Source organism: Balaenoptera ricei, chromosome 6, assembly GCF_028023285.1.
Source record: "Balaenoptera ricei isolate mBalRic1 chromosome 6, mBalRic1.hap2, whole genome shotgun sequence".
Taxonomy (NCBI): domain Eukaryota; kingdom Metazoa; phylum Chordata; class Mammalia; order Artiodactyla; family Balaenopteridae; genus Balaenoptera; species Balaenoptera ricei.
The window spans coordinates 113,248,297-113,270,123 of record NC_082644.1 but is presented as its reverse complement, the minus strand read 5'-3'; the positions used below and the strand labels follow the sequence as shown (position 1 = coordinate 113,270,123).

Sequence of the window (21,827 nt, the reverse complement as noted above, 5' to 3'; positions counted from 1 at the left end):
TAAGGTCCCCATTTCCTTGTTACCTGTTGGCTGCGACCACTCTCATCTCCTAGAGGCTGCTCTCAGATTCTTGCCTTATAGTTCCATAACATGGCTGTTTGCTTTTTCAATACTGGCAGGAAAATCTCTGGCTTAAAATCTCTCTCCCGGGTTGCTTAGGATGAAGTCTTATATAACAGAGTAATCAAGGGAATGACTCTTCATCACTTTTGCTATACTCTTGGCTAGAAGCAAGTCAGGTTCCACCCACACTCAAGGGAATAACACAGAGGCATGGATATCAAGAGAAGAATTTCTGGAGCCATCTTAAAATGTTGACTACCATTTGTACTTTTAGCTCCATGAAGGCAGTAGCCAGGTCTTTTCAAATTTTTTTGCTCAGCATTGTGTCTCTGGTGCCTGGCACATAGTAAGTGCTTTATAAATATTTGCCAAATGAAATCAATGAATGGTAGCGGTTGAGTGTTAATTATGGTTTCAGCTCTTACACTGGTAATTTCACGTGGAGAAGCAGTCTAGTTTCTTTGGCATTATTCATTTCTTTAGGTAAAACTGTAAACATTTTCACCTGGAATCTTTTTTTTTTTTTTTTAATTTTTATTTATTTACTTATTTATGTATGGCTGTGTTGGGTCTTCGTTTCTGTGCGAGGGCTTTCTCTAATTGCGGCAAGTGGGGGCCACTCTTCATCGCGGTGCGCGGGCCTCTCATTATCGTGGCCTCTCTTGTTGCGGAGCACGGGCTCCAGACTGCGCAGGCTCAGCAATTGTGGCTCATGGGCCCAGTTGCTCCGCGGCATGTGGGATCTTCCCAGACCAGGGCTCAAACCCGTGTCCCCTGCATTGGCAGGCAGACTCTCAACCACTGCGCCACCAGGGAAGCCCTTTACCTGGAATCTTAAAGTAAAACCTAAAATTATTTGTTTATCATAACAAGTGTCAATCAAATCTGTTATCTCAGAGAGACAACACCCATTGGAAAAATAATTTAGGGCTACATTGCACCAAACTGGCAGATTTCTTGTAACAGCCAGAAATGACGGCAGCTTTGGAGTTGTGGAGGTGGTGGGTAGTTAGGTTGTCTGAAGTTTCACAGCTATTGCTAATAACAATAATTTCAAATAACTAATAAGTATTTCAAAACACTGGAAATACTGATTGTTTTGTAATAACTGCTTTGTAATAGAGATTTTAGTCTAAGTTGTGCTTAGAACTTTATATATAGTTTGGTGTTATTATTAATTATGGTTTTTCTCCGTACTTGTCATAGGAAACATTTTGAGCAATATTTAGATCTTGAGTTATTTGTTGATAAAGGACCATATGATCTTCAGAAAATCAGGTATTTCTGACACCAAAGTCTGTGTTTTTCCAGCAGACCTTGCTGTTCAAAATGGGATTATGAGAATCTCAGTATGTGCCAGTCGGTCCTAGAAGCCACAGAGTAAGCAGTGCACATCTTCCTGAACTATCAGTTTTAGTGACTGTATTCAAAGGTAAAATATTTTTTTCTATTAAAACAAATACAGGTTCAGTATGTTATAGGATAGAATGCAAAATATGAATGAATTCTAAAAATAAATTTCTTCCAGCATGTTGCTTTACGTGGCTCCCCCTAAGTTCTCTCTTACCTTGATTTATGGTTACTCTCCTCTGCCCTTCAGGTGTGTCCGTGGACAAGTTTGAGAGGCACTGTACTGTACCAGTCTCCCTTTAACTGGATCTTGGCAGATGGTAAGATTCAGAGACATTTCAGGTGGAGGTTAGTGGTACAAGGAAAGAAAAATCAAGGGCCAGGGTCCCTTTCCCTCTGTCCACAGGAGATATTTGATAGGAGAGGAGACCTGGTCTCCTGGTAGATTGGTGAGGGTCTGGCTGGTCCCAGATGGCCTCAGTCACTCATGGTGGGGGGTGGCATCACAGTAGCTGGCATGGTCGACGGCTGAGCCTCTCTGCATTTGGTCTTTTATCCCGAGCTTCTTCCCCTGATTCAAATATGGTCCAAAGAGGGCTGTAGCAGAAGCTGCAAAGTCTCTTGAGACCAAGATTCAGAAGTCCCACATTACTTCAACTACATTCTGTTGGTCACAGCAAATTACAAGTGAGCCCAGTGATGGGAGGAGCTGCAAAGACTCAAAAATCCACCAAGTGACCTTGGGCAAGTTACTTAACGCCTTTAAGCCTTAATTTTTTTTATAATCTATAAAATGGGGGTAATAGTAATACCTACTTTCTGGGGTGGTAGTAAGGATGAAATATGTTGTTACCTGAAAAGTACAGCTGATAGTAAGAAGCTCAGTAATTGTCATCTATTACTGTTCTCCTTGTGTTTTTGCCTAATGAAAGCCTGCCCATCCTTAAATGCCACCTTCTTCCTTCCTAAAGCCTTCTGTAACTTTCTTGTCTCTTGGAAAATATATTATCTTAGTGTCTTATTTGACGGTTAGTATATTGCCTTATATTACTGTTATGTATGTACATGACATAGCTCATCTGCTGAAGCTTGTAAGCCTCTGGAGGACGCAGGCCAGTGTTCATGTACTTTTTTTGTAGGAGTCCCAGTGCCTAGTTCTCAATGATGTTTAGTGAATGAATCCCATATTATTCGAAAGAAGATACAAACATTTGTTTTCTGTTGTTGTAATTTAGTCTAATAAGTACTTTTAGTCGAAGTATAGAAATAAAAATGTGAAGGGAAAAATTAAACTCTCCAGATATAAGGTCTCACTATTTACTGTTTAATTAAATTAGGCATATTCACATGGAGAAGATTTTAATTCCCCGAGGGGAAAAAATGGCTCAATTTTACTCTTCTAAAAAATAAGTGAAGATTTAATTTAGAGTTAAATTGGAGAGAGTTAGAAAAACAGATTTAAAATCAATAAAGTGCATTTTATTTTAATGGTCATTTCACTTATTTTCTAACTCCAGGGGTTATGAATTCTGAACTTTAATTAGATCAAAGAACTTTGAAATCTTAGTAAGAAACAGGGTCTGTTGGTTTTTATAAATGTACATAATAAAAAGGCTTTGTTTTTCTAACTTGTGATCATTTCTTGTTATGCAAAATAAATGTGAGTGCTTCTATAACATTCTTAAGGAATCTTGTGTAGGAATCAGGTTCAACTTGCCTAATGCTAATAGCATGAAGTCGGGGTACAGTGTGGAAAGGTAAAAAAAAAAAAAAAATCTTGCATCTGCTGTTACATGTTGTTAACTCCCTCAGCAGACGTTAAATCATTTCAAGTACAATAATAGTGTGGGAGGTAAATTAACTAACCATTAACAATCTTATAAATACACAATTAACATGCCAACATTTATATGACACATTGATGGGGCAGCAGTAATTTTTGATTAGGAGTTTGCAGACCTTTGAGAAGCCCCAGGCTGTTGCTTATTCAGACAAGTTTTCACAGATTGCAGGTGAGGGCAGCTTGAAGTCTGTCTGGCAGAGGGAAGTGAGTGTGTAGTGTTTTGAAAGTCCAGGAACAACCACTGGCTGGACTTGAGCATTTGAAGTCACGTTGCCATCTCAGGTCCTTAGGGAGTGAAGAAGTATAAGGAGGGCTCATTTGCTTCTGGTGGGGTTATTTAAAGAGACAGAATATTTTAGGTATGGACTTTGTAGCTGAAGTTGCATGAATTTTTAGGGATTTTCAGAAAGATACTTAGACCTAACTGGGGATTTAAAGTAAACCCTTCTCTGTGGTTTCAGGTCAACAAGTAGATGATCTCTGGAGTTCATTTCATGTGTAAAATTTTATGAGTTTTAGTTTTGAACAATTATTAAGTGTGCTGCTTATTTCTTGCTGTTGTACAAATCACTGTTGCATTAGTGGAGGGAAGGCTAAGGGTCTAGTCTACTGCATAACACATTTACTGTTTTACATCTTTCACAAGGACCCATGGGGGAAATTTCTCTCAGGCCCTGGAACTCAACAACAGGATTTTAAAAAATCATGTTTATTATAGCTGTTGTAGTTTTTGTTCCTCTTTGTTTTGAGAGGCTATAGAGTGGTTAAGATCCCAAGCTCTTGGGTTTGATTCTTAGTTCTATTTACTTATTAGCTGTCTGGCTTTGGGCAGGTTTCTTACTTTGCCTCAGTTTTTTCATCTATAAAATGGGGGTAAAAATAGTTACCATCTTATGGGGTTATTTTGAGAATTATATGAATTAATCCATGTAAAAAGGGAAAAACAAGTCTAGCTTTTATAATAAGTTATGGTTAGTTATTATCATTGCTTTTTGCTTCTGGGATTCTCCATTCTACCTGCAGAAAATGTACATGGCATGCACTGGCTTATGGATTCATATTAAGTTACTTCTCCTTTGCCAATTTTCTCATCTACTTTTTTACTGTGTTGTACCTTATGTTTTTGTTTTTTTATAATACATTGCAAATAAATTTGGAGGGTGTATGTGTATAAAGTTATTATTACGAATATACTTATATTAAGACTTGATACCCATTTAAGCCTACTAAAAATTTACTCCCCTGTTAGGGCGTGCTCCAAGTTACCACAGGCAGGTTACATGATCATTAATGAACACAAATCAAATGGTTATGTGAAGTGGTAATAGCATTCAAGTTGCACCTGGAACCACACTTAGCGTACAGTAGGAACTTAATAAATACTTGTTGAATGAATGAATGAATGAAGTATAAAAGGAGACCATCAAGTACATTAAAAATGGCCATGTCATTTTGGGACATCTCTTACTATCCTCCCACTCTCTGTGGTTGTCCCTTTTGCTTCCTCTTTTTTTTTTTGGCTGCGTTGGGTCTTTGTTGCTGTGTGCGAGCTTTCTCTAGTTGCAGCGAGTGGGGGCTTCTCATTGCGGTGGCTTCTTTTGTTGTGGAGCATAGGCTCTAGGCATGCGGGCTTCAGTAGTTGTGGCATGTGGGCTCAGTAGTTGTGGCTCACGGGCTCTAGAGCACAGGCTCAGTAGTTGTGGCGCACGGGCTTAGTTGCTCCGTGGCCTGTGAGATCTTCCCGGACCAGGGCTCGAACCCGTGTCCCCTGCATTGGCAGGCAGATTCTCAACCACTGCACTACCAGGGAAATCCCTGCTTCCATTTTTAGTGAAACAAATCTTTATGCTTTGAGGAACCTGGAGTTAGAAAGTGGGAAAATCTGAAAAGTAGGACATCTGCTAACAATCTAATTACTGTTTATCTGATAGCTTAATGGTATATGTTAAAAAGCACTGACTATCTCAGAGAGTCAAGAATTGGTGACGTTCAGGGAAGGCATTCAAGGCCATTTGAAAAAGTGAAGAGCAGCATCTCTAAACCATGTCTGTGAAACTCTGTTATACATTGATATGTTTTAGTGTTTCTAGAGGAAAAAATGTTTAGGGATCAAATAAGTTTTGAATTTGGAATATATTACATTACTAGATTCCTCCCTCTTGGAGATTCACAATATGTAATACATTAGTAGTTTAAAAACTTTGAGAAGTGCTGTAATTAAACAGCAAGAAAAAAGCCTATTTAAATTTGTTTAATCTGGCATTTCACAGACATTAAAAAATTGTGGTAAAGTATGTATAACATAAAATTTACCATTTTAACCATTTTTAAGTATACAATTCAGTGGCATTAAGCACATTCACATTGATGTGCCATTAATACCATTCATCTCCAGAAATTTTCCATTTTCCCGAACTGACACATACCTATTAAACACTTACTTCCCAATTCTTCCCTCCCCCCAGCCCCTGGGAAAGACTATTCTACTTTCTGTCTCTATGAATCTGACTACTCTAGGTACCTCATATAAGTGGAGTCATGAAGCATTTGTCCTTTTCTGACTAGCTTATTTCATTTAGCGTAATGTCCTTAGGGTTCATCCATGTTGTAGCATGTCTTAGAATTTCCTTACTTTTTAAGGCTCAGTAACTTTCCATTGTATGTGTGTACCACATTTGGTTTATCCATTCTTTACCAAGTATTTTTAATTACTGTGTAGTATTCCATTGTATGTATGTGTCCTGGCGTATGCAGTGTTGATGGATATTTAGGTTACTTTCAGATCTTCAGTATTACAATCCTGAGATAAATATTTTTGCAGTTATTTCCTTAGAGCAGATCCTAGAAGTGGGGTTGTCCAAAGGGTATTCATGTTTTACACTTTGATATATACTACCAAATTACCCTCTAAAAAGTTCCAGTTTTCATTCCCTCTTATAGTGCATGAGAGTGCCCATTTCTCTGAACCCCTGCCAGCATTTGGTTTTAAAGATCTTTGATCTTTGCACAGCTGATCAGAGAAAATAACTTGCTTTTTTGTCTGTGTTGGGAATATCTTTGTTTTAGAAATCAAATCTACCTTCAAATGATAATTTGCTGCTGTCCAAGTGATTTAAAACCTATTCTTTTGGTGTGAAAAGTAGTTTTGGAATAAGTTGATAGTGACAGTTTTGAAGGGTGACAATTTTGAAGGGCACATTGTAGAGAAGCTCTTGTACCTGTATTAATTTTTTTAAAAAGCAATTCTTTCTTTATAATCACACTTACACACGACATGCTCATATATGACTTATCTCTGAAACAAAATTGTATAGTCCTTGGAAGTCAGACAGCAACATTTATTGAATTCCAGCTGTGTGTAAGATTCTTTGTTGCCAGAAAGGATATGGTATTATGGCCCCTGTCCTTGTGGAACTTACAGTCTGAATCCTCAGGTACATTATAGGAGGTGGAAAACATGTTTCTCAGGGCAGTCCTGTGGGAGTTCCCTGTCAGAACTGGAACTGAATAAATAGTTGTTGAGTGATTCATACAGATTCCTCACTGTATGAAGTCATAGTGTACTAATAGAGAAGATATCTGCTCATGTTAGGGTGTTTTGGGGGCCTCTGTTCTGTTAGGATAGTTAGGGAGTTGGTATGTGCCTTCAGAAGTGCTTGCCCATAACTCTTTTCTTCATAAGAGGCGATGGAACAGGTTCATTTTCCTGAAAAAGATTCTGTTGAAAGTACCCCAGCATAGTTTTGCCACTTTGTCCTTTGACTTTTTGATGCCAGAACACCCATTAAATATGTGGCTTCTCACTGAAAGCCCTTGTTTTTGCAGGGGAGAACTAATCCATATGAAGTTGAAAACACCTGCCCTGTGCTGGTGCCTAGTTGCCTTACTTTCATGGGGAAGATGCTTGTCGTGATTGCTACAAAGATGTTTGTTGATCTGTGATTCCATGGTTCTGTTACAAAACAAATACTGTCATAACTAAATCTGTGGTTGTATACATGTCTTTGTGGTTATATAAGAACTTATTTTTACAAGTGAAACTTAAACGCTCCCCTTTATTTCTGTAATTTTTTTCTGATTAATGCGCTTAAAGTGGTGGGCTGACATTAATGTTTCTGCGACTAAATGTCTCAGAAATTTGACACTTAGAAGAATCCCATGATATTAGGAAATATACTAAGTCTATATTAGGGTATAAACTTTTTGACTCAGGCATACCTTACTCACCTTTGCATTTCCTATTAGCTTCAGTGTAAAATAAGTACTTAGTGAATATTTAAGGGAAAAAAATGAAAATTAATGTAATTCACTTGATCAGAGATGCCCCTTAGTCAAACTTCCTCTTAATCTCAGTATCTTTAAGATCCACCAGGTGAGGTTAATAGAAGGATATGTTGCCAGACAAAAAATTTAAAAACTTCAGTTAGCTATAATGATTTATTAACTAGATTTCCCCCTATGTTCCATTTCTAGAAGAAACAAATGACAAGAAAATCTGGTGTTCTAGGTCTTTCTAAAAATAAATATCTTCTAGGACTGTTCCTAGGAACATATTCAGTCTACTGTTCACATTCCTTGCACTTCATAATGGTTTTAGAGGAGCAGGGAGGTGACCCAGATGACCTGCAGAGTCCTCTGTTACAAAGGAAGCACGCACTTACTTTACCTGCTGTGTGAACTTAACGAGAGAAGGATAAATTGTTGATATATTTTAGGATTATTTTAAACAAGAATTGAAAACTGAAGTTGGTAACGATATTTTTTACCATCAGCATCATCATTATTATTAATAACAGCTAATTTTAAATTATGTACCAGCTGTTCTTTTGAGCATTTTACCTACATAATCTATATATCCTTTCTTCCCTGCAATCCCCATTTCATAAATGAAGAAAGAAAACAGGCTCGCTGAGGTTAAAGTTATTTTGACCAAGATCACATAGCTAGCAAGTGATAGGACCAGGATTTGAACCCAGTTCTGCCTATAGGCCCTTAGGTTCCTAACTACTATTCTGTAATATTTTATTTGTTGAGTATTCCCATTTAACTGAGGAGGTACCATTTTGTTCCCAGAATAAACATCATTACAGTTTTAACAGGATTCAGGAAGTAGTTCTTATAATTAGGTTTCTAAAATAAGAAATTAATCTGGTAGCAGACAAGTCTGATTAATAAGTTTTATTTTAAAAGCACAATACTATCTTAAATCAGAAGGAAGGAAAATGTATTTATTGAACAAAATTACTTTGGTGGTCCGTTTTTGTAAAATTCCTGGTAACTCAGAAAGCATTGTCTGTGCCCTTTTAGGCATTTCACAACCATATGGCAGGAGGGGGAAATGTAAACTGAAGAAATACGGTATCATACTTCAGCACATCATTTGAGGAAAATACAGCTTGTTCCCCCATGACCTTATAAAGTAGTGAGAAGACTGCATGGGAATGAAGGGAGAAAGAAAGGAAAATTTATTGTTTTAACAGTGGTTATGTGCTTTGAATGGCCTAAGGAGTTACTGTTACTTGTTTTGTAAAAGAGTAAGCCATCTTCTCTGATACCATGGAGATCTCATTGACTAGAGCGGTAGCCCCTAGAGCTTATAAGGATTTCCTTTCAGCTTGGACTTAATCCTTTTAAGCTCCTAGCTACAGGGACAAATGTTGATTTTCAAGGTAGCATTTTACCACATTGAATTTGTTTGAAAAATGATTCAGTCATTTTCTGCCTTATTCTTAAATATTGCTGTGTACATCGTGTTTCTAGGTAGGTGAGCCCGTGAAACAATATGAAGAGAAGAAAATAGCCTTTTAAGGAAATTGGCCCACAGAAAGGATGGCCTTCTTGGACAATCCAACTATCATTCTAGCTCATATTCGACAGTCACATGTGACCAGTGATGACACAGGAATGTGTGAGATGGTTCTCATTGATCATGATGTTGACCTAGAGAAGATTCATCCTCCTTCAATGCCTGGAGACAGTGGGTCAGAAATTCAGGGAAGCAATGGTGAGACTCAGGGCTATGTATATGCCCAGTCAGTCGATATTACCTCAAGTTGGGACTTTGGTATTAGAAGACGCTCAAACACAGGTAAACATTGCCTTTTAGTCATGTCTTCTGAGCTTTAAATCAGTAAACAATCTTATAGAATAATGTATAACGTTGGCATAGGTTTAATGGGGAAAGTTACTGTGCATTAACAGGAATGTGCGTGTATTACACTAACAGTGAGTCTAAGCAGTCTCTCCATCTCTGCGACTGTGAATGGAGAGAGTCTCTGGAATGATGCTGTTAGAAGGAGGTAGACAGAAGAGGGATAAGGAAGCAGACAGAGGAAGAATAGGTGAAAAAGTTGGCTATGAGAGGAGTGTTGGGTGTTCTGTTTCTAAAAAGTGACTGTGTAGAGAGGGAAGTTGACTGTTTTGTGTATCTTCACAGAGCAACATTATTCCCAGTAGGCAGACTACCTGGAGGCAGATTTCAGGTTGACATGATAAAGAACCTTTAATACAGAGAGCTGACCAGCCAAGGGTGCTGCTGCCAGAGACAGTTCTTGCCCTGGAGGAATTGTAGGGGGGTATGGGGTTAGGAGGGAGACAACTGAATATTTGTTAGGCCTGCTTTTAGTAGGAATTCCTACACTGGCTGTGAGATTAGAAAAGGTGCCCCTGTTTTTGATACATTACCTTTATTTAGTTGATCTCTACCCTTTGATAATTGTGGCTTGAAAATGCTCGACTTTGGCATATATCTATTTAGTCGTTAGCTTTGAAACACTTATCATTCCACTTTTCCAGCTTATGTTTTTTGGGAGCATTTCAAGGGCAATGTGATAAACCAAGTCCTTTACTTAGATAAATTATTTAGACTTTATAATCTAGTTGTTCAAATATGACAGGGTATTCTACAAAATAATTTATTTTTTTTAGATAATCAAAAAATATAATCTCCTTTTCAGTAGCAATAACCTGCTAACTCCCAGGAAAAGTAACGGCAGGATATATAGTAGAACATTGAAAATATTTATATGTTTATTTTCACAGTCCAAATGTAAAATGTATGTAAAGGAGTACTGCCGGTAGAGCAGGATACAATTCACAGTGCAAAGCATGTTAAGGTTTTGGTTCAGAATTCAGCATTCTGTGACATCTACAAAGAATAATTTGCTCTCATAATGAAAATAATAAATAGCATTTCCCAGTATATAAAGGAACTTTTATCAAAATAGGATTTGAGTGAAGGTTTGAATATAATTTAGAACCATTGATTCTTGGTTCTCTAGTTGAAACTGACTTCCTTGCAAGTTATTGAGATGATATCTTTTATGACAGGTTGAATGGATTTCAGTAGGAGAATGACGCTAAATTGAGAGCTTTATGATTATATAACTTTGGCTGTACCCTTCACATTTATTAATTGCAATTGAATGTATTTTTCTTCCGTGGAATTTGGTTAGATATAGTGACATTGTCAGAATGCTTTTGCCAGCATAGTTTAATTTTCTGGCAAGATTAATTTCAGTGTTTCCCTACCACAAGGCTAAGGGAGGAATGTAAGATTTCCTATCTTGGAAGTGGTTGAAAGAAAACTTAATTTTATTTATTTATTTTATTAGCATTGTGTGTGCCAGGATAGGAAGTTGAAGATTAGCAAGAGGAAGCTAATTTGAAGAGGTGGCATCAGTTGTGACTTTCTTTTCCATTGTAGTCTCCGTGTGCAGCAGTTGTTAATGTATGCTGAACAGTATTTCTTTAAAAGATCAGTTCACTGACTTTTGAAGGTTGATCAGCCAGTGGTAATATAATCACAAATGCACAATTTTAGATGACGCTTTTGTTATTGTTGTTGGAATTTCTTAAGCTAGTACTTGGATGCTAATAATTAATTAAGATTGTGAGGTATCCTAGTGACCAGGGAATTTACTTTCTAATCCTTTCAGCATATCTTAAAATTTTGTATAAGAAAAATTGTTCTTTTTAAGATTTGACTAATGTTACAAAGATACAAATCATTTATTTTACTACCTATAAACTGTTTCAGCCCACTGAAGAAAAGCTGTGCTAATTTATATAGCTTTGACATTTTATAATTTTCATGATTTTTAGATAAAGGATTTTATATTTAAAACTTTAATAGTCTAGTCTGAGTTCATTTATCTTTAATTTTTGAAACGGGTAGAGTAATTCATAACAGTAATTTTATTCCTGTAATGTAATATTCACTTCAGTTCATTTGTGCATTAAAATTCCTTTAAGACCGTTATTAATGATTTATATAATGAAATGTCATATTAATCACAGAAGTTTTCACATTTTATTATTCTCTTCCATGTTAATACTATCTTTATGATCTCTATTAATGTTTTATATCCTCTAATTTCAATTATAAATCAAGAATATTTTCATGTTTTTGTTGGTATTTGCTTTTCAGGGGTGCCACCTTTAAAATTTTATGACTTTTTCCCTACATATGCAATATAAAACATCTTTATTCATATAAAGGTAGTTAATTATGTCTTTGTTTATAGTAAACTTTCATTGACAAACTTATAGTTATAATATTTCTTTTCAAGCTCAAAGATTAGAACGACTCCGAAAAGAGAGACAAAACCAGATCAAATGCAAAAATATTCAGTGGAAAGAAAGAAATTCTAAGCAATCAGGTAAATCGAAATAATTTTAATTATTAATTTGAGATTTATATATTTAGTTTATATTATTATATAAGAGCTTTTATTTTTAATTCATCCTTTTAAATCCTCTAGGCAGATACGTCTTGTGTTTTAAGCTTTGAACTCTTTCACTTGGGTGCCTTGGCCCGCTGAAGCTGTGTGTTCTTTAGGTCTTGTCTTTTTGGCCACTCCTCCTCCTGGGTCACAAGAACTGATGAGTGCAGGGCATATTTTGTAGAAACTGTTGTGCCAGTACCTTGTTCTTAGAGCCAGGGTGTACCTATGATTTGGATGGGCCTCTGGATTGTAGATCCCTCCTGGCAGTTCTAACCTAGACTTTCCCTTGCCTCATTAGCCCCAATAACAATCTTTTTTGCATATATGTTAATTCTTTTCCTTTAGCTTACAGACCATTATGTTCCTGGTATTAGCATTTGCAGTATGTGTTCATATGGTATGTATTGATACATTAAAAAGCTGGCTGTCTTATATATTTTCAAAGCTTCAATCTCAGCAAGAAGAGAAGACTTTTTTAAAAAGTACAAAATAGAATGCTATTAAAATATTTTCTAATTTTTTATCATGTTTCCTAGACTTTTTTTTTTTTCCTCCTTTGAAATAAATGTCTGCAGTCTGTCTTTTATATCTTCTTAGCACCTCCCTCTACCACCCTGGCATATAATACATGTCCTATCAATTTTCGTTGACTGACTCCTTTGCTACATAATATTTATGAAACCAATAATATTAATGATTATCACATTAACAGCAGCACCTACCTAGTGCTGTGGTAAGTACCTTATGTGCATTACCTCCAGTGCAATGGTCTTATAAGGTGTAGGTATCATTGCTGTCGTTAACAGACGAAACAGGGGGTCACAGAGACTTGACTTGCTAAAGTTACAAGGCTATGAAGTGGTGGTGCAGTAGAGCCATGTTTTGTATCTAGCACTGTCTGCACCTAAAGGCCAATCTCTTTCTGCCAGACCATGTCATATAAAGTGGTTATTGCTTTCTCCTACTGTAATTGTAAACCCAGGATTGTTCAATGGGTATGATTTTCTTAATGATTGCTTCTAAATAACGACTGTTTAGAATGAGAAATCCTCTTCTTTCTCTTTTTTATGTCTCACTTCCGTGACTTCCTATAGTTCTTCTTGAATGTCTTTTTAGTTTTGCTCTTGATACTTTAAAAATCTCTCCAGGCTGGCCTTTTCTGTTGATCTAGTTAATACTTCTCTCTGTTATATTTAGCATAAACTGGAAAACCCTTATATCATTTATTTTGTCCACTTTCTTCAATATTTTTGTATGTCTTAATGTTTTTCCTATTTATCTCTCCTTAATGAATTCAGAGCCAGTTTAACAAGCCCATCTCTCCAGCTACCCTTTGTTTTGCCTTCTTCACTTCCATGTCTTAAAATGATCGTAAATAAATAAATTAATAAATAGAGTAGAGCATCTCAAATGTATCTTCATTAACCCCTTTCACAATGTGAGAAGTAATTTCTTCAACCTAAATTTTGATGCATCTAATAAGTTTTGGTACTCCCCCGCCCACTCCTTAAAGTCTAATCCACTTTAACTTTTGTTCAGTGTTTCACAGAATGTGCTGGAGAAACAAATAGTCCCCTGTTGGCTTTCATTTTAACCACACTGTCCATTATGTATATCTGCTTCTCTCTCCCTCAGTTTCCTTCCCTTTATTTCTGTCTCAGAGATTTCAGTAGTTGACACTGTGATCTTATTTCTGGAAAAGCTCCTTAATGTGCCTGCCCATGCTTTGAGACACTGACCTTGATTCTGGCCAGACCAGTAGCCTGCCTGGTGGTTAGTTACTCTTGATGGTTAGAGTGAACCTTGTCAATGCACAGAAGAATGCCTTTGAATTTTCTGTTAAGCTGGGTTCTATCATTACCCTAGACTGGCACTCTGGTTATCCTGAAATGTGTTAGAAAAGTGGAGTTCACAGTCCACTAAACATCTGCCTGGCAAATGGATCAGCCATTCTATTTTCACACATCTCTCAAATACATACTCTCTTTTGGCAAGAAATGCCACCACCAAATCATTTTGATATTAATTGGGAATTTTGGCTAGGTAATCTTTCGTTCATTTCCTCATTCTTTTTCTGCTAATTACATTTTGTTAAAAATCCTTTCATCTGTTTTTTATCTTTGTTTTATTTCATTCCCCACTAGAAGAATCATCATTATGAATATGATGACCTCCCATGGAATGTTCTTTTTCCACAGTTATTCTATCTACATCCAGTTTATTCTTTAAGACACTGCCTAAATGCTTCCTTTTCATAGAGGAGTTAGAAGGGATCTTAGAAACCATCTGGTCCATACCTCGAAGTTTTTTTTTTTTTTTTTTTTAATAAATTTATTTTATTTATTTATTTTATTTTTGGCTGCATTGGGTCTTCATTGCTACATGTGGGCCCTCTCTAATTGTGGTGAGCAGGGGCTACTCTTTGTTGTGGTACACGGGCTTCTCATTGTGGTGGCTTCTCTTGTTGTGGAGCATGGGCTCTAGGTGTGCAGGCTTCAGTGGTTGTGGCACGTGGGCTCAGTAGTTGTGGCTCTTGGGTCTACAGCTCAGGCTCAGTAGTTGTGGTACATGGGCTTAGTTGCTCTGTGGCATGTGGGATCTTCCCAGACCAGGTCTCGAACCCGTGTCCCCTGCATTGACAGGCGGATTCTTAACCACTGTGCCACCAGGGAAGTCCCTCGAAGTTCTTTATGAACTTACTGACCCATATGCCACGAGACCACATGGTAAATGTAATACCTTATAGTAAGATTCTTTTAGTATTTCTGTAACTAAAACTGCATGGATAAATGTGACGACAATGTCATTGGAAGACAGCTTTGTCAGGAATAATCTCAAATCAAAGACTAGTATTTTTAATTTTATTGTTTTAAAATGGTGTTGGTATATTATTTACAAAATTAGTTATTATTCTTATTTATTGAGTCATTTAACAAGTATTTCTTCTGCAACTTCTGTGTGCATAGTAATTCTGTGCTAGGTGCTTTGGGGAATACATGATTCCTGTCCTTAAGAAGTTTGAAGTCTAATTGGAATTCAAGGCTATTTACATGTGAAGTTAAATAATAACTTAAAACAATAATGTAGTTTTTATCAGTTACTTATGAATATTCCTGAAGTTTTCTTAATATAACTTCTGTTATTGGTTTCTTAAGACAACAGCTCCCAGATACAATGGCTGTATAAAAGTCAGAAATGCATCCAAAAGTGCATGTTATAATGACATTCTGTATACATTTCTAGGCCCTGTCTGTGTAATTCCTGATTCAGTAGGTAGAGGTTGGGGTCCACAAATCTATATTTTTCAGAAGCTCACTGGGTGATTCTGATGAGTAACCAGCTGTGAGCACCACTGGATTATAATATGCCAGCCACTAACTTTACTTCATCTTCATGCAAGTAGAGCAAATTAACTTTTAATATTTCTATATTATTGGTGAGAAAACTGGAGGACAGAGGTGCTAACTAACTTTCCCAAGTTACTTACTTACAAGTAGTGACAAAGTCAGAATTCTTCTCCTGGCCAATCTGATCCCAAATACTGTAGTCTCTCCACTGTGCTCCGTTCTCTCCCATACCATAGGCAGAAAGGAGCTGCTCCTGGAGCTTTGAATATTGAGGAGTCTTTGGGGTTCCCTTGTACCTTTCTTTCTCTGTGTGTCAGCTACAGCCAGTGTTCGGGAAAGTTACCAAAGCTTCTATATTAAAAACTTTCAGTTGCAAATAATGAAAAGCAAGTAAAGTCAAAGTTGAAGAGTAGCTTGAAGTTGAGCAACTCAGGAAGTATAGCTGTGCCTTATGAATGGCTTAGAACCAGGAGGAAGGGCTCTGTGACATTTTCCAATCTTATCTCTGCTTTTCTGTGACCATCTGCTCTCTCCTTCCTCCTCCCATTCTGCTCCCTATCCCCACAACTACTTTCTCTGCTTTTCTGATCCAGAGTTATTCATTGAACAAGTATTTATTTAGCTCCCACAGTATGCAAAGGCAGTTATGCACTATTATAGGCCTAGAAGGTAGAGCAGTGAACAAGACAAAGTCCCTCCCCTCGTGGAGGTTGTGGGGGAGAAAGGCAATTAAACGAACATAGGAGGTCAGGTGTCAGAATGGGAGAAGTGGCATAGAAAACAATATCCCCCAACTAAGGTGGGTAGGGAATGCTAGGCATGGGATCTTGCTGTTTTATATAGGGTGATCAGGGAAGGTCGCATTAGGAAGGTGGTGGATGAGCAGGGATCTGAAGGAAGTGAAGGAGTGAGCCAGGCAGATACTGGGAGATGAGTGTTCTAAGATGAAGGAACAGCAAGTGCAAAAGTTCTGTGGCAGAAGTGTGACTGATGTACTCAAGGAATAGCAAGGAAGGATGCTTGTTGGTTAGAGTAGAGTAAGCAAGGGAAGGAGTGGGGTCAGAGAAGTAAGTAGTGGGAGACCTGATCATGCACAGTCCTGTAAGGACCCAGGGTGAGGTGATTTGATCAGAGTACTGATATGATGTGTGACTTAACGTTTTTTTCTTCCTAGCTTGAATTTCCTTTAAAACAACTATTTATTATAAAAATTTTCAAACACAAAAACAAAGAAAAAAATTTTTCAAACATATACAAAAGTAGAGAGAATGGTGTCATGAACCCCACGTGCCCATCACCCAACTTCAGCAGTTAGCAATATATGTTTCGTCTTGCGTCATTTAGACATTCACCTCCCCTCCCCTCCCAGATTATTTTTAAGCAAATCCTAGCTATCATATAATTGCATACCTAAATACTTTTGTGTTTGTTTATTTATTTATTATTTATTTTATTTTTGGCTGCATTGGGTCTTCATTGCTGCGTGCAGGCTTTCTCTAGTTGCGGCGAGTGGTGGCTACTCTTCGTTGTGGTGCGTGGGCTTCTCATTGCGGTGGCTTCTCTTGTTGCGGAGTACGGGCTCTAGGCATGCGGACTTCAGTAGCTGTGGCACGCGGGCTCAGTAGTTGTAGCTCATGGGCTCTAGAGCACAGGCTTAGTAGTTGTGGTGCACGGGCTTAGTTGCAGCGCACAGGCTTAGTTGCTCCGCGGCATGTGGGATCTTCCCGGACTAGGGCTCAAACCTGTGTCCCTTGCATTGGCAGGCAGATTCTTAACCACTGTGCCACCAGGGAAGCCCTATGTGTTTTTTAACATGTAATAAAACTGCACTACCACTATCCTCCAAAAATTAGCAGGAATTCTTTACTATTATCAAATATTTTCCTGATTGTCTCAATTTTTTTTTCTTTCTCCCCGTTCCCCCCCCATTTTGTTGGTTCAGGTCTAGATCTAAGGTCCACACCTTACTTTTGGGTAACATGTCTCATTTCCTTTTTAATCTATAGATTCTCTTTCACTTTTTATTCTTGTAATTTATTAGTTGAAGAAACTGGGTCATTTGTCCCATAGTATTTCCTACATTCTGGCTTTTGCTAATCATATCCCCATGGTCTCATTTAATATGTTCCTCTGTCCTCTTTATTTCCTATAAACTGGTGGTTAGATCTACAGAATTGCTCAGATTGAAGTTTGATTTTTGGTAAGAATACTGTGTACATGCTGATCTGTATTTCCTATTGCATCATTTTAGGAAACATGGAATGTCTTACAGTGTTTTTTGTGACAAGATTGATGGTGGAATCAGGCGTTATCCATCCATTATTAAATTACTCCCATCAGCTTTTCATCTGATAGGTTTAGTGGCCATTAATGAGTATCACCTAGATTCATTATTTCATTAAGAGGTGTGAAATAGTGATTTCTAATTTTATCAACTTGTTTTATATAAAGAACTTTCCCTAATCTATTATTTGGCTATCCTCAGGTATAGTCCCTACAAGAACAGCAGGGTAAATGCTTGCTTCTTTACCTTTGTCAGTTGTTTTCAGAATGAAGAGTTTGTTCCCTAGCATCCCATGTAGATGACCAATGAGGGTTTTTTTCCCTTTGTATCATTATGCACTCATGGCTTTTTAAGCATAATTTATATTTTTCAATTCATTGCAATTATTCTTTTTTTATGCTGAAATTGTCCCTTTGTATAGTGAGTCCCTTCACATTTGCTGCTAAGTTCTTTTGACACAATTCCAGTAGTCTTTCATAGTTTCCTTGCTTTCTTGTATAACAAGATGTTGCAGGTTCATCTTGCACATTTTCTTCCCCAAATCTGGAATCAGCTGTTTTTCCAGGGAGTCTTGATTCTTTTTAGTGGTAAGTGGCATTAAGAGACCACAGCTGAGCTCTAGGGGTGCTCACTGGATTGATTTTTGTTTTCCTTGTAGGTCTTTTCAGGGAGTAGAGCTCAGAAAAAAATAATTTTTACTTTTGATTTTATGTTTATGTATCCTTTCTCATGCTGAAAATCTTGGTTCCAGAATAGAAATACCAATGTTATTATTAACATTATGATTAGTGAAAACAGTTTAAGATTTTTTTTTTGTCTTTTTGATATGTTCCATTAGGGAATGTACAGTCAAATTGCTATGTGATAAAGTTACTTAAAATAATTCCTCTCTTTGTAGTTAAACTGCCAACTAAATATTACACTTAAGTTCATTTTTCATTTTGCTTTTATTTTTAAAGGTTGCACTTTTTCTTTATTAATTACACAAAACATTTACATGGTTGTAAAGTTAAATGCATAAAACAAGGTAAACCAGAGAAATCTAGCCTCATTCCTTGTCTTCTACTCTTTTAGATAGTCATTTTAAAAAAGGTTTTGGCTTTTCTGTCCACTTACAAATATATATAAGCATATTTACATTCATATCCCCCTCTTTTTAAATTAAAGATAGCATAATACACACTATTTTATGCAACCCATTTTTCATTTAGCAACACATCCTGAGAATTACTCTGGAGCAATACATAGAGATAGGTTTCATGATGTGGTTGTACCATAGTTTAGCCAAACAGTCCCTTGTTGAGGGATATTTGATAGTTTTCAGGCTTTTGCTGTTGCAAATGGGACTGCAGTGGAAAGCGTCATGCATATTAGTTTTGTTTTGTTTTGTTTTTTTTGCCAGTGTCTCTAGGATCAGAATCCTGAAAGTGGTATTTATTGTTGGGCCAAGGGGTAAATATGTGGTTTTCTTTGACATTGTTACATTCTCCTTTATTGAGATTTTGCTGTTTTGCATTCCCTCTAGTAATGTGTCGAGTGTCTATTTCCTGATAGAAGTGGAATGGTATCATAGTATAGTTTTTTTTTTTTTTTTTAATATATGTATTTATTTATTTATGGCTGTGTTGGGTCTTCGTTGCTGCGCGTGGGCTTTCTCTAGTTGCGGTGAGCCGGGGCTACTCTTCGTTGCGGTGTGCGGGCTTCTCATTGTGGTGGCTTCTCCTGTTGTGGAGCCCGGGCTCTAGGTGCGCGGGCTTCAGTAGTTGTGGCACATGGGCTCAATAGTTGTGGCTCGCAGGCTCTAGAGCACAGGCTCAGTAGTTGTGGCACACAGACTTAGTTGCTCCGCGGCATGTGGGATCTTCCCGGACCAGGGCTTGAACCTGTGTCCCCTGCATTGGCAGGCAGATTCTTAACCACTGCACCACCAGGGAAGTCCCTCGTAGTATAGTTTTTTGTTTTTTTTTTTTTCGTAGTATAGTTTTAATTTGCATATTTCTTATTATGAATGTGGTTGAACATCTTTCCATTTGTTTCAGAGCTATTTGAATTTCTTTTTCTGTGGATATTATATATTTCTTGTCCATTTTTCTATTGGGTTGTTGGTCAGTATCTTCTCTACTTTGAGAATCTTTATATATTAGGAAGTTTTTATTTTTATGTCATCAGATTTATCAATTTTCTTCTTATTCTGAAGTTTATAACTTTATTTTTCTTTTTTAAAATTTAAAAAAATTTTGGCTGCACCACGCAGCATGCGGGAGCTTAGTTTCCTGACCAGGGGTTGAACCCGCGCCCCCTGCAGTGGAAGCGTGGAGGCTTAACCAATGTATCACCAGGGAAGTCCCTATAACTTGTATTGTAAAAGACTCATTGGCTGCTGTGTTGGGAAGAGACAGTGGTCTGGGTTGGGGTGGGGGAGGCAAGGGTGGAAACGACCAGTTTGAAGGTGGTGGTAATAATCCAGCTTTGGTAGCTATAGGTGGTTCTGGATATCTTCTTAAGTTTCTGTTGATGGATAGGATGTGCGAGAAACAGAAAAGTGGAATGACACCCAAGTTTTTTGCCTAGCAGAATTGAGTTGCCATTAAATGAGAAGAAAATTGTGGGAGGGGCGGGTTTGTGGGGAAGATCAAGAGTTTGGTTACGGACATGTAAAGTTTGAGATACCTATTGGACATCCAAGTGGAGGTGCGAAATATGAAGTTAAATCTATAATTTTAGGAATAATCATTTAGAAGTTACCAGCATACAGAGGATATTTATTTATTTAGGTTTTCCCTTATTTATTTTTTTACTGAGGTATGCTGTACATATATGGAAATGTATAGGTATTAAATGTACAGTTTGATGACTTTCGCCAAACATACACCTGTGTAACTAGCATTCCAGTCAAGTATACAGCATTTCTGTACCCCAGAAAAGTTCCCTCGTGCCTCTTTCTAGTTAGTCTCCTCCCCAAAGGCAATCATTGTTCTGATTTGTATCACTGCAATTTAGTTTTGCCTCTTGTAAAATGGTATTTACCTATTTATTTTATTTTATTGGCCCTGCCATGCAGCTTGCAGGATCTTAGTTCCTCAACCAGGGATCGAACCCTGGCCCCCGGCAGTGAAAGCCCGGATTCCTAACCACTGGACCACCAGGGAATTCCCTGAAGTGGTATATAAAATCATAAGACTGGATGAGATCACTGAAGGAGTGAATGTAGATAAAGAAAAGGCCCAAACACTATGCCTTGGGGAATGCCAAAGATTTGAGGGAAAAAGGAAGAAGAATCAGCAAGGAGACTGAGGAGGAGTAGCCTGGACAGCAAGTGAAGAAAAAGATTCCAAAAAGGAAGGAGTGAAATGTCAAATGCTACCAAGAGGTCTTGTACGATGAGGATTAAAAATTGACCAGTAGGGCTTCCCTGGTGGCGCAGTGGTTGAGAATCTGCCTGCCAATGCGGGGGACACGGGTTCGAGCCCTGGTCTGGGAAGATCCCACATGCCGTGGCGCGACTAGGCCCGTGAGCCACAATTGCTGAGCCTGCGCGTCTGGAGCCTGTGCTCCGCAACAAGAGAGGCCGCGATAGTGAGAGGCCCGCGCACCGCGATGAAGAGTGGCCCCCACTTGGCACAACTAGAGAAAGCCCTCGCACAGAAACGAAGACCCAACACAGCCATAAATAAAATAAAATTAAAACAAAACAAAACAAACAAACAAACAAAATTGACCAGTAGATTTAGCAACAGGGGAACCATTGGTGACTTCATTGAAAGCTGCTTTGATGAAGTGGTGGAGCCTGAATGCCTGATTGGAGTGGGTTTGTGTGAATGGGAGGAGAAAAATTAGACAGCAAGAATATAGACAACCATTTTGAGGAGCAGAAAAATAGGGTAGTAACTGGGCGGGACTATGGAAGTACAGGAGAATTATTTTTTTTTTAATGAGTAGTATTTCAGTATCTATATGCTGATGAGACTAACCCAATAAGAGGGAAAAATTGAACATGGAAGCGAGATGGAAGAGAATTGCTTGATTGATGCCCTTGAGTCGGCAAGAGTGGATGGAATCTAGTGCACAAAGGAGGGGCTGATCTGATAGGGGCATAGGCAGTTCATCCATGTTGTGATGGGAGGGAAGGCGGGAGGAAGTGCAGGTGAGAGCATGCAAAAGTTCTCTTTTGGTTGTTTCTGTTTCTCCATGATGTAGGAAGCAAAAGAGGAAGT

The 21,827-nt window shown here is 37.8% G+C and overlaps 1 protein-coding gene across 3 annotated transcripts in view; it reads left to right on the top strand.

Annotated features, from left to right (window-relative positions):
• MAPKAP1 (MAPK associated protein 1) overlaps positions 1–21,827 on the top strand; it is a 236,395-nt gene that overhangs the window by 22,315 nt on the left and 192,253 nt on the right. For all 3 annotated transcript variants that reach the window (XM_059925619.1, XM_059925618.1, XM_059925617.1), the window contains exons 2-3: positions 9,017–9,344; positions 11,827–11,916. In XM_059925619.1, coding sequence (XP_059781602.1) covers positions 9,086–9,344; positions 11,827–11,916 — 349 coding nt within the window. In that variant the 5' untranslated portion in view covers positions 9,017–9,085. The remainder of the gene's footprint in view (positions 1–9,016; positions 9,345–11,826; positions 11,917–21,827) is intronic.